The sequence below is a fragment of the Dermacentor albipictus genome, chromosome 8 (assembly GCF_038994185.2).
Source record: "Dermacentor albipictus isolate Rhodes 1998 colony chromosome 8, USDA_Dalb.pri_finalv2, whole genome shotgun sequence".
NCBI classification, from domain to species: Eukaryota; Metazoa; Arthropoda; class Arachnida; order Ixodida; family Ixodidae; genus Dermacentor; species Dermacentor albipictus.
In genome coordinates, this window is record NC_091828.1 from 6,525,906 (window position 1) to 6,543,062 (window position 17,157).

The window sequence follows — 17,157 nt, forward strand, 5'->3', positions numbered from 1 at the left end:
AGTTTTTGAGAAGATATTAGTACCATGCATGCAAGAGGTGAGGTCGTAGGCGTGCAGCACTGGTTAACGGTTCGGTACAGTCACACGGTTTAGTGCCCTATAATCCCCACAATGACACCAATCGCTGCCTCTTGTATTGGGGACCATGTGCAGAGGCGACGCATATGGGCTGGACGAAGGGCGTGCTATGCCGAGTTCTATCATATGCGCCAACACCTGTTTCATTCATTTCATTTATTTTCATTTTAAAGGCCCGGGGGCATTACATAAGGGAGGTCTTTAATTCTTGCGACAATGTTAGAAGAAATGTACAAAACAGTAAAGAAACAACAATAAACAAGTACAAGCCAGGAACAATTCCCAAAAAAGGAAGATCGTGTTAGAGTATGGGTAAGCGGGATCAGTAATTAAGCAGTGTGGTTATTTAACATTTCGCGGAATGTTTTACGGTCAGTGCATGACACGATATTTTCTGGGAGATGCTTCCAATGGGTTATAGCATCGGGGAAAAATGAAGTGTGCATGACAAATGACCGTGTGTTAATGTTTGCTATGGGACGACTGTGGCTTAAGCGAGAGGATGTACGTAAGGGTGGAGTTAACAGGGAATGCCTGGAGTGTAGATGGTAATAAAATGTGTGAATCAAGCAGAGACGAGAGATGATCCGGCGGGAAGCAAGTGATGGTAGTTCAAGTGTATGTTTTAGTGCGGTGATGCTGGCATCACGAGAGTAATTGGAAGATATAAACCGAGCAGCGCTATTCTGTATTGCTTCTATGTCATAGGTTAGATATGATTGGGAAGGATGCCAGATAGATGACGCATATTCTAACTGCTGACGTAGCAATGTTAGATATGCTAACTTTTTTATTTCTGGTGATGCGCCTTTCAGGTTGCGTTTTAAATATTCAAGGGTGCATGAAGCATTAGAACAGATGGTGTCAATATCAGTTGCCCATGATAGTATCGAAGTCATGTGAACGCTAAGATATTTGTAAGACGGGGCATGATTGATAGGAGCTGAATTTATTGTGTAGGTGTGACTGGTTAAGCTGTGATTATGGGTGAATGACAGAGCTTTGCATTTAGTAAGGTTAAGCGACATGTGCCATTTTTCGCACCATACTGTGATGGAATCGAGATCCTGTTGTAGTGCGGCGATTTCATTCGAGCCTTCGATTGGGGAATATAGGACACAGACACCCGCGAAAAGACGTAATTTATTCTTAATGTTAGTATGTAAGTCATTGATGTAGATGATGGAAAGCAGAGGCGATAAACCAGCGCCCTGTGGCATACCCGATGGTACGCTGCTAAGAGATTAGTTATGGTTATTTGCAGAGGTAAACTGTGTGCGCCCTTTTAAGAAGTGTTCAAGCCAGGTAAGCAAGCTATTTGGGATTCCGATAGATGCGTGTTTTTGAAGTAGGTGATTGTGGGTAACGTGGTCGAATGCTTTTGAGTAATCCAATAAAATGGTATCAATCCGCAAACGAAGATCTATGAAATGTAGAATGTCATGGGTGAACTCAGCGAGTTGGGTCTCGTATGAAAATAGTTTTCTGAAGCCCTGCTGGTGAGGGTAAAAGAAGATGATAGAATGCAGGTGAGACATTAGGCTGTATGAGATTATATGTTCCAGAAGTTTAGAGGGAATGCTGGTGAGAAAAATTGGGCGATAATTTATAGCACGCGAGCTATCGGGCTAGCCGTAACTTTTAGGTAAAAAGCGCTGTAGCCGCGCGTAGACCTGTGATCCTGTGGTTTCTATGTGATGCTGAACATCGTGTTTCACTTCCGCGAATGCCTGTTGCTGTCGCGTGAGCTCTGGGAACTCTTGTACTATGGTGGTGAAGCGCGATTCTCCGGATGGACGGAGTAATGTCGGGCTGAGAAGAGGATGCAAACAGGCCTTGCCTTGTGTTACTGTACGACATACAGGATGCTGAAGCCATTTGTTTCGAACATCAACCTACAGACCAAAGTATTGCAGAAAGTCAGCGCCCAATATGGCAAATTGACATCAGCGGCTATGAACACCCATTTGAACGCTCTGTTGAAACGGAAGTTCAGCATGAGCGAACGATGTCCGTATGTTCGTATCACCGTGTTATTGACGGCTTGTAGTGGTGATGTACTAGGGTTCTTCCTTTCGGTTTGTGATGCTGCTATCACGCTCACCTTGGCGCCTGTGTCGACTAAGAAACGAGCCCCGTTGTTGCGGTCGGTAAGAAAAAATACCGAGCGACTACTTGAAGGCAACGTAGAAGCACTGGTTGCCTTCAGTGCTTGCCGCGGTCGTTTCCCGAACGCGCGCAGGGTGGAGCACAGTTACGCGCAACATTTCCGAACCGCCGATGATACCAGCATATATTCTTCCGCTGAGGTTGTGATACCGACGTGTTTGACTCGCTTAACTTTTGTGCTTTCCTGCTTGTGCGCAAAGCTGATAACGTCTCGAAATATCTAAAGTCAAGAAATATCTTCACGCATTCGCTGAAGAGCGTCCTGAGCCTGAGGTGCTCGCATGGCAGCCAGGGATGTGGGTGCAGCGGTCGCCATGAGCCGGTCGGCAAGCTCGGCTACCGCAGGTTGGTCTTTCTGCTGTGACGCAGCGACAACCAAGCGGACACTTGATGGCAGCTTTTACGAAAACAGTTCTCGGAATAATGCTCCGTCTACAGCATTTGTTGTTTCACCGCGCAATAGTTGCATGTGCGGCAACAGCTGGCTAGGAGTACGGTTGCCGAGGTCCGTGTTGCGAAGCAATTGCTGTAGTCGCTGCGACTCTGGGGGGCACGACACCGCGGATGAGGGTTTCTTTTATCGTGGCATATGCTTTTTCAGCAGTTGGGTCGAGTAATATATCCCGTATTCCACTGGCTATGGGCGGCAGGAGACTGCTTACGACGTAGTGGTATTTGGAAAGGTCTGCAGTGAAGCGTCGTGCTGCGAAGTGCGCTTCCACTTGAATAAACCAGAGTGTGGGGTCCACAGTACAAATTGGCGGCAGCTTACCACTGATTGAAGAGACTGTCGGCGTAGCGTCCGTCGTGGACATCGAATTCATAGTCGTGGAATCCGTCGTTGACGTGGAAGTCATAGCGGCGTTGATGTTTAACCCCGGTGGCTGCTTATCACGTCCGGGTCACCAATGTTGGAACGCGCTGCAAGGCTGAGCTGAGCGAGTATAAGCAACCACACATCCCAAACAACACTTGAACTTTTATTCACTCCGAAGCTCACGAAGAAAAGTCTTGTAATACCTCGCGCATGCGCTCTTGGCATTGCGCATGGAAGCGCCGTTTCGCGACTCTACAATGGTGCTCCCATGTAAGCGGTGGGCAAAATTTTGTATACGACAGAAAATCTGTCGGGGATGGTGCGGGCGTTGAGAAAGCGATAATCTGCCCAGGGTCACTGACCATCGGCGTCTTTGGCACCAGATGAAGCGTTGAGGTTTAAAGTACGTCCGAGCGGCAGGCAATTCATTTGTGGAGCATTTCCTGCACACGACTGGTTACGACCTGCTTTTCGATAACAAACACTGTTGGAATTTAACACTGCGTATGCCCCTGTTTGTCTTCTTTTGTCTTGTCATTTAATCGCGCCACCATACACTTATTCAAGATGCGTTACCAACAAGCTCACATTGGAACACTCGTGAACTTCATGTTTTGTGTCGTAAGTTTGAGGCACAGCTCTCATGCAATGGTTTCCATAGTAATGGTTACGAACTTCGAAATCTTCAGCTTGCAACTCTCTCTTCATAACACCACATTCAATCATTAATGGGCAAAAATTGGGTTATCCAAGGGGCCCAATTTTATTAGCCGTATCATAAGAAGCCAACAAACACTGACACCAAGGACAACGTAGGAGAAATTACTTAAGCTTAATAAATTAAATAAAGACACGATAAATAAGTGGAAATGAAAGTGGATGCAAAAACAACTTGCCGCAGGTGGGGAACGATCAGGTGGGGAACTTAATCTTGATCGAAACCTTTTTGTATGGCTTGAGCATTTTCTCCTTAATCAGTCACAGTATGTTGTGTCAAGCAATCACATGTCTCCATCTAATGCTGTGGACTCTGGCGTGCCCCAACGATCAGTTATAGGCCCTCTTCTATTCTTAATTTACATTAGCGATTTAGCCAATGACGTTTGTTCTAATATTTACGTTGTCGCAGGTGACTGTGTTATCCTCCGTGAAATCTCCGACAAATCTGAGAACTAATTCTTCGAAGATGATATGAACGCTATCTCTAACTGGTTTGACATATGATTAATGCAACTTAACGTAACTAAATGTATCCGCCGTGGTTCCTCATTGGCTATGGTGTTAGGCTGCTGAGCACGAGGTCGCGGGATCGAATCCCGACCACGGCGGCCGCATTTCGATGGGGACGAAATGCGAAAACACCCGTGTTCTTAGATTTAAATGCACGTTAAAAAACCTCAGGTGGTCAAAATTTCCGGCGTCCTTCGCTACGGCGTGCATCATAATCAGAAAGTGGTTTTGGCACGTAAAACCCTTTATTTAAAAAAAAAACGAAATGTAAATGTATGGGTATAACTCGCAGCAATATTCATCCGCCGAACTATTACGTTAATGATACTCCCCTAGAGGTCAGGTCGTAACTTCCTATAAATACCTAGGTGTCCACGTAATCTCGTCACCATCCTGGTCGTTGCACATCGACAACGTAATTACCAATGCCAATAGCATGCTAGGTTATATTCGCCGAAATATTTCTTCTGCTCCTACATTATAATAATTAATCCTATACAAAACGTTTATTAGGAGTAAAATGGAGTACGCCACATCCATCTGGGACTCGTATCTCGAGACCCTTACTCAATCACTTGAACTAATCCAAAACAATACCGCATGTTTCATTTATAGCAATTATGGCCGCGCATCAAGCATAACTGCCACGAAAAACTCTACTTGTTTCTCTCTCAGCCCGGCGTAGGTGCTTTCGCCTTGCTTTATTTCATAAACTATACTTACACAATTCCTACCTGCGCGATAAGCTTATAGCATCTCCTGCCTTCATTTCCTCTCACATTGATCACAGCCATAAGGTTGGAATCATTCAATGCCACACCAGAACCTGCACCGAATCATTTATTCCTAGGACCTCTCAGGAGTGGAACCCCCTGCCCGGCGCAGTTGTCACATTCAAAGACAACTCAAAGTTTCGTTAGGCCTTATCAGACATCATCGCTCCGGGATACAATTAACTAATCAATTTTGCGGTAATAAATAGCCATTTCTTGATGCTTTGTATATATTCTTGTGTTTGTTTTTTACCCACTCCCCTCTGTAACAGTTCCGTGTTCAGGGTACAATAAAATTTTAAAATATATATATAAAGAAAGGAACGGCTTCTATAGCTGAGCTTATTCAAGCCATCGTGCAGTATAGCCATTGAATTCACTGGAGGATCACTGCCTACCACACGCAGACGAATGGCCTAAGAGAACTTCTGAACAAGACGCTTAGCGACATGTTAGCAATGTACGTCAACGTCGAGCACAAGACGTGAGATGCCCGCGTCCTTTACACAACCAGGATCTACCTAACGCAGATCACGCCATTCAAGCTGGTTTACCGCAGGAATCCGACGACGACTCTCGAAGCCATGATGCCTCACGCCAACGACCAAGAGAATCTTGACGTCGCCGCCTGTCTCTAGCGCGCCGAGGAAACCGGACTGCTCGCCCGCTTGCGAATCAAGAAGCAGCAGACGACGGACGGCCAGCACCACAGTCTTCGACGATGCTACGTGGAACACAAGCCCGGCGACCATGTTTGGGTTTCGAATCCGATATGCCGACGAGGACTTAGTGAAAAACTTTTGTCGCACTATTTCGGAGCTTCCAAGCTTAGCCGACGCATTGGCGCACTTGAAGACAAGGTCGTGCTAGACAGCCTTTCGCTATCACAGCGATGCCGCTAACGATGTGAAATAGTCCATGTTGTATACCTGAAGCCCTTCTACCAACACTATCCAGCTATGTGTCTTTATTTCTTTGTTGCTTTATTACTTCTTATTTACTAAGTGTAATTTGGTTTTCGCTCTCCTGTTCGTAGCATCGGGAAGATGCTTTCTAAGAGGAGGGTATTGACTCGTGCTCATTTGTCTTTCTCGAGTGTCTTCTTCTCACAAACAAATGTTATCGCTGAGGGCAGGACGCACCCGCATGTAGCAGGCGATTCAGGAATGTTACCAAAGGTCCTATTCATTGTCATTTATTTCGCAGTACCTTGTGGAAAAATGTATGGGCATTTTGCTGAGCGAAACTGCAATAGGCGAAAGCCTATCGCAGTCACAAAGGCTGACACAGAGGCAGTCGTAGATGGGTGAAAACCTATCTATGACTGCCTCTGTTGCTGTTGTCTGATGTTCTGCAAACGGACACCCCCGTGGCCCTGAGCATGGGGTGCAATCACAGCCATATGACTGCAAGGTTTGTCGCTGATGTGCGCGCAACCCCAGGCGCCTGTCCGCGCGCTCCCACGCGCCTGCTCGCACAGCGCGACTTGCATGGCGCCTCCTCTCCTTCCTCCCCTCGCCGGTCGCTACTCCTCTTCATGCTCCCCTCGCCGATGATCAACGCTTTTCCGCGTCCATCACAGACGGCACCCATGAACCACTAAAGGCTTACGCCTTAATATGATTGCGTGTATGCGCAAAGTGAATTGTGTAGTACTTTCTGGAAGACACGCGGGCACCAGCGATTATGCGGGAAATTTCGATGACTTCTGTACAGAATCCCACGCGCTCGCCCCGGAGATCAGATTTAGATGATCGCCGACTACGTTCGCCGGTATCGCTGTGCCTTGAGCACAGCTTGCTTATTTTGGGCACAGGTTTGGCTAATAAAAAGTTTTGGCATTCACCGTATTGCGACAGTTTTCTTCATCGTCACTACAACGTGGCATCATCATCAACATCATCAGCCTGGTTACGCCCACTGCAGGGCAAAGGCCTCTCCCACACATCTCCAACAACCCCGGTCATGTACTAATTCTGGCCATGCCGTCCCTGCAAACTTCTTAATCTCATCCGCCCACCTAACTTTCTGCCGCCCCCTGCTACGCCTCCCTTCTCTTGGAATCCAGTCCGCAACCCTTAATGACCATCGGTTATCTTCCCTCCTCATTACATGTCCTGCCCATGCCCATTTTTTTTCTTGATTTCATCAAAGATGTCATTAACTCGCGTTTGTTCCCTCACCAAATCTGCAATTTTCTTATCCCTCTGCAATTTTCTTATCCCTTACCGTTACACCTATCATTCTTCTTTCCATAGCTTGTTGCGTCGTCCTCAATTTGAGTAGAACGCTTTTCGTAAGCCTCCAGGTTTCTGCCCCGTAGGTGTGTACTGGTAAGACACAGCTATTATACACTTTTCTCTTGAGGGATAATGGCAACCTGCTGTCCATGATCTGAGCATGCCTGCCAAACGCACCGCAGCGTATTCTTTTTCTGATTACTTCACTCTCATGATCCGGATACGTGGTCACTACGTGTTCTAAGTAGGTGTATTCCCTTACCACTTCCAGTGCCTCGCTACCTCTCGGAAACTGCTGTTCTCTTCCGAGACTGTTAAACATTAGTTTTCTGCAGATTATTTTTAGACCAACCCTTCTGCTTTGCCTCTCCAGGTCAGTGAGCATGCATTGCAATTGGTTTCCTGAGTTACTAAGCAAGGCAATATCATCAGCGAATCGCAAGTTGCTAAGGTATTCTCCATTAACTTTTATCCCCAATTCTTCCCAATCCAGGTCTCTGAATACCTCCTGTAAACACGCTGTGAATAGCATTGGAGAGATCGTATCTCCCTGCCTGACGCCTTTCTTTATTGGGATATTGTTCCTTTCTTTATGGAGGACTATGGTGGCTGTGGAGCCGCTATAGATATCTTTCGGTATTTTTACATACGGCTCGTCTACACCCTGATCCAGCAATGCCTCGGTGACTGCTGGGGTTTCGACAGAATCAAACGCTTCCTCGTAATCAATGAAAGCGATATATAAGGGTTGGTTATATTCCGCACATTTCTCTATCACCTGATTGATAGTGTTTATATGGTCTATGGTTGAGTAGCCTTTACGGAATCCTGCCTGGTCCTTTACTTGACACAAGTATAAGGTGTTCCTGATTCTATTTGCGATTACCTTAGTAAATCGTTTGTAGGCAAGGGACAGTAAGCTGATCGGTCCGTAATTTTTGAAGTCTTTGGCGTCCCCTTTCTTATGAATGAAGATTATATTAGCGTCCTTCCAAGATTACGGTACGCTTGAGGTCATGAGGCATTGCGTATACAGGGTGGCCAGTTTCTCTAGAACAATCTGCCCACCATCCTTCAACAAATCTGCTGTTACCTGATCCACCGCAGCTGCCTTCCCCCTTTGCATATCTCCCAAGGCTTTCGTTGCTTCTTCCGACGTTACCTGTGGGATTTCGAATTCCTCGAGACTATTTTCTCTTCCATTATCGTCGTGGGTGCCACTGGTACTGTATAAATCTCTATAAACTCCTCAGCCACTTGAACTATCTCATCCATATTAGTAAGGAGATTGCCGGCTTTGTCTCTGAACGCATACATCTGATTGTTGCCAATTCCTAGTTTCGTCTGCACTGTTTTTAGGCTTCCTCTGTTCCTGAGAGCATGTTCAATTCTATCCGTATTATACTTCCTTACGTCAGCTGTCTTACGCTTGTTGATTAACTTCGAAAGTTCTGCCAGTTCTATTCTAGCTGTAGGGTTAGAGGCTTTCATACATTGGCGTTTCTTGATCAGATCTTTCGTCTCCTGCGATAGTTGACTGGTATCCTGCCTAACGGAGTTACCACCGACTTCCATTCCACACTCCTTAATGATGCCCACAAGATTGTCGTTCATTGCTTCATTGTTAAAGCGGAATACCTGTTCTATAGCTTGATCTGGAATTCCTCTATTTCCCCTCTTACGGCTAACTCATTGATCGGCTTCTTATGTACCAGTTTCTTCCGTTCCCTCCTCAGGTCTAGGCTAATTCGAGTTCTTACTATCCTGTGGTCACTGCAGCGCACCTTGCTGAGCATGTCCGCATCTTGTATGATGCCAAGGTTAGCGCAGAGTGTGAGAGCTATTTCATTTCAATTCTCGCCATTCGGGCTCCTAAACGCCCACTTTCGGCTGTCCCGCTTGCGGAAGGTGCTATTCATTATCCGCATAATATTCTGTTCCACAACCTCTACTAGTAACTCTCCCCTGATATTCCTAGTGCCTATGCCATATTCCCCCACTGCCTTGTCTCTAGCCTGCTTGTTGCCTATCTTGGCATTGAAGTCGCCCATTAGTATAGTGTATTTTGTTTTCACCCTACCCACCACCGATTCCACGTCTTCATAGAAGTTTTCGACTTCCTGGTCATCATGACTGGATGTAGGGGCGTAGACCTGTACAACCTTCATTTTGTACCTCTTAATAAGTTTCACAACAAGACCTGCCACCCTTTCGGTAATGCTTTAGAATTCCAGTATGTTACTAGATATATTCTTAATAATCAGGAATGCGACTCCTAGTTCTCTCCGCTAAACCCCGGTAGCACAGGACGTGCCCGCTTTTTAGCACTGCATATGCTTCTTTTGTCGTCCTAACTTCATTGAGCCTTAGTATATCCCATTTACTGCCCTCTAATTCCTCCAATAGCACTGCTAGACTCGCAGCACTAGATAACGTTCTAGCGTTAAACGTTGCCAGGTTCATATTCCAATGGCGGCCTCTGCGGAGCCATTGATTTTTAGCACCCTCTGCTGCGTCGCAAGTCTGACCGCCGCCGTGGTCAGTTGCTTCGGAGCTGCTGGGGACTGAGGGCCGGGGTTTGATTGTTGTGTACATATAGGAGGCTGTGGCCAAGTACTGCACCAGGGTGGCCAATCCTGATCTGGTGAGGGAGTGCGTTACCGGTTCTTGTCACCGGGATCAGTCCACACTCCAGGCCTGTTTATGCAGTTTTATCAACACACGGATTTCTTTTTTTCTTTAATCCGGTGGAAAATTGCCGGCACCGGGATTCGAACCACGGACCTCTAGCATGCGAGGCGGGTGTTCTACCTCTACGCTACCGCTGCACTATACAACGTGGCAATATACAAACATATATATTTTCAAACAAGTGCTTCTGTTTCACTCATGAAGTAATTCGAAAGAACGAGTGCGCATTAGTTCGAGGTCTGTCAGAGTAAAACTTAAAGAACGTTATGTTTTATTTACACAAGGTGTCATTCAAGCCTGCTTTCATATGCATGCAGTCTGCCTGATGCCTGCACAAATAAGAACAGCTTTCTCGTCTAGGTTGTTGCAGTGCAGTCCGAAAACTCCTACGGTCAGACTTTGCCAGGCGCAGTTGTGGCGGTAAGATTGAGCTTTTGCCGAACTTTATTCCCCGGAACGACGCTGCCTGGACGAAGAAGATGCCGTGTACTCGCTGTTTTCTTGACCATGAAAGGGCATGGGGTGGGTGGCACTCGGCCTCGCTTCGACAATAAACTATGTTGGATTGGGACGCATTGACTTGTCAATACTAGTACCGTTGTGGTATTATGGGACCCAGGTTGTGGGAAACATGAAAGTGTGGCCCGAGCAAAAATTGCCGTGGTAAAAGCTGGCACTGTAGACAGCATTAGTGGCGAAGATTACACGACGTCGTCTGCTCTATTGCATGACGGCTGGGCCAGTTTACTCGCGAAATTTCGGGATGTTTCACAGCCGAAGAAGCTGTAGAGGCACTCGTATGGCGTAGAGGCGGCACAGCTGACGCGGCATTTGTGGTGCCATGACAGCATCGCGGGCCTGATCACTGAGCCTTCTAGCCAGCACATTTTTTTTTTACCTTCAGTGGAGTCACGGCTCAGTACAGTTCCACTAAGTAATCATGTGCGTACTGCATCACCTTAGCAGCGTTGTAACTGAGGTTGTACGCGAAGAATCGTCCGCAATAAATGCGCGGTTAGACGATCTCGAAGACCGATCACGATGGAAAAATCTCATCTTTCGCGGCATGAAAAGCAGTGCTGACGAAAACTAGTTCCGGTCAGAGAACCATGTTCGGGATATTCTTCGTAACGTTCTGAACGTTTCAACGCATGATGAAAGCATTTGTCGTGCATATGCCAAGCTCGTGCATGGCAGAGAATTATATGCTTGTTATTGTGAAGTTCGCTTCCTCAAAACTAAAGGAGAACATTTTCTGCCAGCGTTCCAAACTTAAATATTCGGGCTTTTCCATAAGTGAACACATTTGCCGCGCCACTAGGCAGTCTAGGCGGAAACTGAACGAAATTTCCAAAGCTACTGGCTGTTCCTATTCTTTTCGGTCAAATAAAATGTGTACCGCTCATAAATGCTATGAACAATCACCTACCGTGTCTGCCACTTATATCGCACGCCTAATCGCGCCGCTGCTACGAGGACTACGTCCTCTGTAGTCACCGACAGTTCCCCGATTTCAGTCCCACAGCAAAGCCAGAGGTGCCAGGGCAAAAACCATTTCTGTTTTTCTTTTTTGCAACGTACGAAATGTTTTAATAAACGCGTTAATCTGTCCGTTGCCATTGACTCGTGCACTGCAAACGTCCTCGTTTTGTCCAAGACCTGGCATTTCAGCGATATAGCCAACGATAAAATATTTGAGTGCGAATATACTTCATATTTTATCGCTGGGATCGTAAGTTGCAGTCAGATGGAGGCGAACTGTTGGATGGAGGTGTGGATATTAATTCACCTCTGGAACTTGTATGCGCGCATGTAGTTAGCGAATGCAAGAATTTTAAGTTCAGTGCGCGCCGCACTCTCCCGCTGCGTTTTGTGCCCACCTACATGATGCATTACACAAGCTCGTCACGCGCGTTCCGCCATCAGCTATTTTCGTTCTCCATGATTCTAACTGCCCGGCTATTAAATGGTCCAATGGTTCCTTGCCTACGTGTGATTGTTCTTCGAAGTGCTCTTCTCTTAATATTCCATGTTTGGGCTTCAACCTTAAGCTGCTTGTACTTCAGCCTACCCGACGCATGCAACACTCTGCTAACATCTGAGGCCTTATTCTAACGATTGCGCCCAATTTAATTCCTTCCTTATCCTTCCTACCGGGATTCAGTATTAGTCACTTTGACATTCAAGCTTCAGTCTCTACCAAAGAAATCATTGAAATTCATTCGTCACTACAAAAATGCTCATTTTGTTGTTATAAACATTAGACTGGAAGAATTAGTTGCTTACTATGTTTGAAGTTTTCAAACCCAGCTCGTCAAAGAACATTTGACTTTACTCAACGGAAAAGTCACTGTGTTAATTACTGGGCACATCACTCAAAGACTAATTGAATTGAATTCTAACGTTCCATGGTTTAACGCACCCCTCAAACGCTCCCTAAACAAAACAAAACGACAATTTCGGCGTGCTAAGGTGACAAAGGTAGCTGATCGTAGCGATGCTTACTTTATTGCTTTTGATGCATATAAGGAGCACATTAAGCTGAGTTTTGCCAGCGAACCTTGCCTCCTTTTTTAAAGGTAATCTTAAAAGATTTTGGAAGGTGGTCCGTGATAAAAACCCCAATGCAGTAGTTCATTACAATTGGTACAATAACCGTATAAATGATCATGACTGCTGCAATATTCTCAATGATATATTTGCCTTCTGTTTTTCAGCGACTTCTAGTACCAATCAGCAAAATGCTCGTAATTGTGAATTTATTGCGATGTACTCTCTAGTTATTGATTCTAGTGGCATTGCCTCTGTGATTTTAAAACAAGCTTTCCCCCTCCGCGGGCATCAATGGCGTTGTTATCAAGTCTCTGCAAAATAGTATCTTACTCGTCATTCATTTTGAGTGAAATATACGCTGAACCACTGCAGTCTTGCTTTCGACTCCTTGAGCATGTCATATACTCGCACCTTGTTTCTTTTCTTGAAACTAATTCACTTTTCACATCATGTCCACATTGTTTTAGATGTTTTAGAAAATCTTTGTCGTGCAAAACGCAGTTGCTTTCTTCCACAAATGATTTGTTTTAGGCCATTGACGACGGACATACTGTAGGCTGCATTTTTTTAATTCGCCACAGCTTTTGATACTGTTTCTCATTTACTGTTTATTAAACTCGATGCTCTTAGTATAGATGACGACGTATTAGGCTTTAGTGTTCTTTGTCTAACCGTTCTCAGTATGTCTGCCTTACAACTATACCTCGGCTACAACGCGCGTAAAATCTTGTGATTCGGAAGGCTCAGTTATAGGGCCACTTCTGCCCCTAAATTTTGTTACTTACTTACCGACACAAGTAACCTCCGATAGAACATTATTTGCAGGCCACTGTGTCGTCTATCGCGTTATTTCTGACCCCACTGACAGTGCCGCTTTACGAACGTAAGCCAATATTTTTCTCGTGTACAGATTGGTTCATAAACTTTAACGTCGCTAAATGTAAGCACATACTAGCCTCCCGCCGCCTATATGATCATCCGAGCTCCTATTTTACCGGAAGTTTTTCATTAATGTAAATATCATCGTATAAATATCTTGGCGATCATATCACAAATAAGCTCTCATGGAAAATGCACGTTAACTTCATGGAAATGCACGCTGATTGCACGCTTCGTTTCCTTCGCCGTCATTTTGCTCTGCCACCATGCCCACAAAACTTCATCTTTATAAAGCTCTTATAAACCCCAAACTAAAATATGCAGGCACAGTTTTGGACCTTGGTCCCCTAATCCTGTCGCAGGCTAATGAATCCATACACAACTGTGCTACCCGCTTTATTTGGTTTAACTACTCAATGACTGCAAGTGTATCTCCTGTGAAAATTACGCTTAATCTTCCCGCCCTTTTTCTACACTGCAGCTACTTTCAGTTTCCTCTGTTTCGTAAAGTTTGCCATAACATCACTCTTAACAATTATTTGCTTTTTTCTCCATCCTACGTGTCATCTCGTACAGAGCATCACATTAAAGCAAGTGTTTCGTTGTGCCACTCCGATACACGCCTGAATTCTTTTATTTTTCGCCGCTGTAACGATTGGAATCGCCTCCCTGCCTCAATTGTCACCACGATCAACACTGACACTTGAAAAAGTGTGCCTAGAATTTTTCACTCCACTTCCCTCTGTAAGATCCTCAGTGCCTTACTGTACTCAGAATTTTTCTTAGAAGCTTGCACGCGCTTCTCACCGCAGACTATTCTCGTGATTTCATGCAGGAACTTTGCGACTTACACCTATTATTTTGTGTGATCTCATGCAGGTTGAAGCCCATCTCGTGCATAGTCGTCGTCACTCTTTTTCTTGCCGTCGTATACGACGCGCGAGACAGTCTGATGAGGCTCAACTCGCTCGGCGGTGTCCTCGTAACTCTAGTCATCGCCGTAGCTGCATCTGATGACTGGTCGAAGGTGCGTTGGTGAACCGCTTTTGCCTCGATTACGTACAGTATAGCAAAAGGACGTTCGGAGGAAACTACATAATATTATGTCGGTAACATTGAACCTGCCCAGCAGCTTGCAGCCAAGGGTCTGCAGCGTGTACTAAATAAATAAATACTCACGCAATAGCAAATGAGAACTAGTATTTTTAGCAGTTTGAAGTGTTCCGGTGGCATGCACCAATCCGCATCTGATTTCAAAGAAAATGTTATTTTTATATTTGTTATATAGTCGCGGTTCCGATACCTTCACCACGGACCTCAACAGTCCCAAATAAGGCTCCACGCGCTGCGGTTGCCGCTTCGCTGCCGAACACTAATAGCGGACGAATGTGAGCTCACCAGTTTGTGCATGATCCAGATCGATAGTTTCTATATCCGTGTTTCGCGTCGGCGCGAGTGGAACGGAGTCCTTGTCACTCGCCGCCAGGGCTCTCTGTAAGGCAAGAAATTCGCTTGTCCTAGAGAGTACAAAATTTTATGCTGGAAGAGAGATATGCGAAGCCTTTTCGGAATGGCACTGAGTAAAATGAGTTGTTCCACAAAAGAGATCCTTACGTGTCGTTGGCTGAGATTTGCAATAGTTATTACGATGGAAGCAACGTGAAACCAATTCAATAAACGCACAGAAGCAAATAACGTCAGAACAACCATTTCAGTTAGGTAGTTCCTTCGCATAGTTACGCGTCGTTTCCACCGTAATGAGCGCAAGAGGAATCACCTTGTGTAGGAGTCAGCCCTGGCTTTCTTGAAAATCTGCTAGGCAGTGAGAGAGTGAAGCCGTGATCAATGTAAGTGCTCCTACAGCTTCGAAAATGGGTGGTGATGGGAGCGGGTACACGTGGGCAGCCACTCAGGCCAAATTGTATGCACTTCCACATTCGTGACTGATGTTGGTGTTATTGGGGTAACTTCCGGCTTTCCTAAGCAGTGCCTGGTATTCGTGTATCCCGTACACTGATAGGAATTGTGCGGAACCGGGCTTGTTGGTGCATGCTCAGAGGCATTCAACAGCCCAAAAGACGGGACGATTTGTAGACGACAGACACAGCGCTTTATCAATCGTGTGCAGTCGGTCCCGTATTATGCGCGCTTCGATCATTTTGAGGAGATAACAGTTACACGAACTAAATCGATTGATTAAAGCTCTTTGACATTCCCAAGCTGCATGGCTTTCAGTGACGTCGGAGTTCTGGAGATCATATTAAATCACCTAACCTTATTTATTGCGCACTTGAAGCAAAGTAAGGGAGTGGTTTTAATTCCGTCTCCATCAAAACGTGGGCACAGCAGCCACGAATCGATCCCATGACCTTTTGCCCAGCAGTTTAAGGCCATATTCACTGGGACTGCATGACACCCTACAATTGCATGGACGAAAGCAAGAAATATGGCAGGCTTTCTTAACGTCAAGAAGTAGAAAGCGATCACAATCGAGCCTCATCTTCACTTTAGATTTCTCAGCGTGGAACCGTTTTAGGGTGCATACCCTTAGGCACGTTCCTTATTGCGCATTGCTTATTCTATTTATTGCTTATTCTATTATTCTATTCTTATTCTATTTTGAATGCGTACTGAGCTGACCCCCGATAAATGTCAGATGTGCCACACACTCGTTTTTTATGCGTTATTGGACCCGCCCAATGACACCGTAAAATTTCCGTATAAAGTACAAAAGAAGGTAGAACATATGGCAGAGACCACCTGTGTGTCTCTTTTGCCTGTTGTGTGTGCGCCTTTTGCGCCAATTACGTAACTCATTTGCAAAGAGCGGGCCTAGTTGGAATTTCGACATTTGATGCATTTCCAGCGTTTAGGCGGAAAAAGGAAATACTAGGAAAAAAACGACGACACTACAGGGAGGACGCCAGTCTTCAACTGATTTTACTGCAAAAAAAAGAAAATACACCCGTTGGCCAGGGCCCAAGGGCTCGAGGCCGTCATTTAGGTAGAGGCCTAGGTCTCAAATCTGCTGTGCACAAATAAAGTTTATTCCTCCTCCTCCTCCCGTTGGTCACCTCCCAACCGACGCCAGAGCTTGAATTGTGACACGTGCCTGTGACAAGCCATGGGTCACTGATCTGTGGCGAACAACGTTAAGCACAGATAATCGGCCCCTTTAATTGAGAGTGTGATGAAAACCGTGATAAAATATTTAACGGACTCTGTTTTGATTCCGTAGCCTCCAAGTGAGAATATGCGTTTTTCATCCTTGTAATTTTACGGGACACGTGTGCTGTGACATAAACATAATGCACTGGTACTGCTTACTGTGGTCTGCGATGTAAAGGGTTCCGCCAATGGTCGTGCCTGCTCGCGATGACGTCCTTTTTATCTGTCATTTATGTAGCACCCGGTTTGGTCGATACGGCATCTGCCATTCGACAGAGGAATGATATAAGGAACCCCTATACTACAAGTAACGAAAAGAGTTGCAAGCTTTCTTTTCGTAGGCAGCACCTGCGAGCGTTTTGTGGTACACACTCGGCACATACGATTCATCTGCTCCAGCGCTGAGAATGACCGCCTCAGTGGCCGTCCTTTTGAGGTGCTGCGGCAGGTGGTGCACATCTGGCACAACTGGCTTTTTCTGGTCTAGTCCAGATGCCTTTTTCTTTGTGTTTCTTGCAGTTAACCTCTTTGAGAATGCTTTCTAGCGTAGAGGTAATGA

The 17,157-nt window shown here is 45.7% G+C and overlaps 1 protein-coding gene across 11 annotated transcripts in view; it reads left to right on the plus strand.

Annotated features, from left to right (window-relative positions):
• LOC135910455 (uncharacterized transporter YutK-like) overlaps positions 1 to 17,157 on the plus strand; it is a 365,908-nt gene that overhangs the window by 44,438 nt on the left and 304,313 nt on the right. For all 11 annotated transcript variants that reach the window (XR_010567076.1, XR_010567077.1, XR_011507822.1 and 8 more), the window contains one exon: positions 14,310 to 14,457. Coding sequence is in view for 3 of the 11 variants with exons in the window: in XM_065442490.1 (XP_065298562.1) it covers positions 14,310 to 14,457 (148 nt within the window). In the remaining 8 variants the exon portion in view is untranslated. The remainder of the gene's footprint in view (positions 1 to 14,309; positions 14,458 to 17,157) is intronic.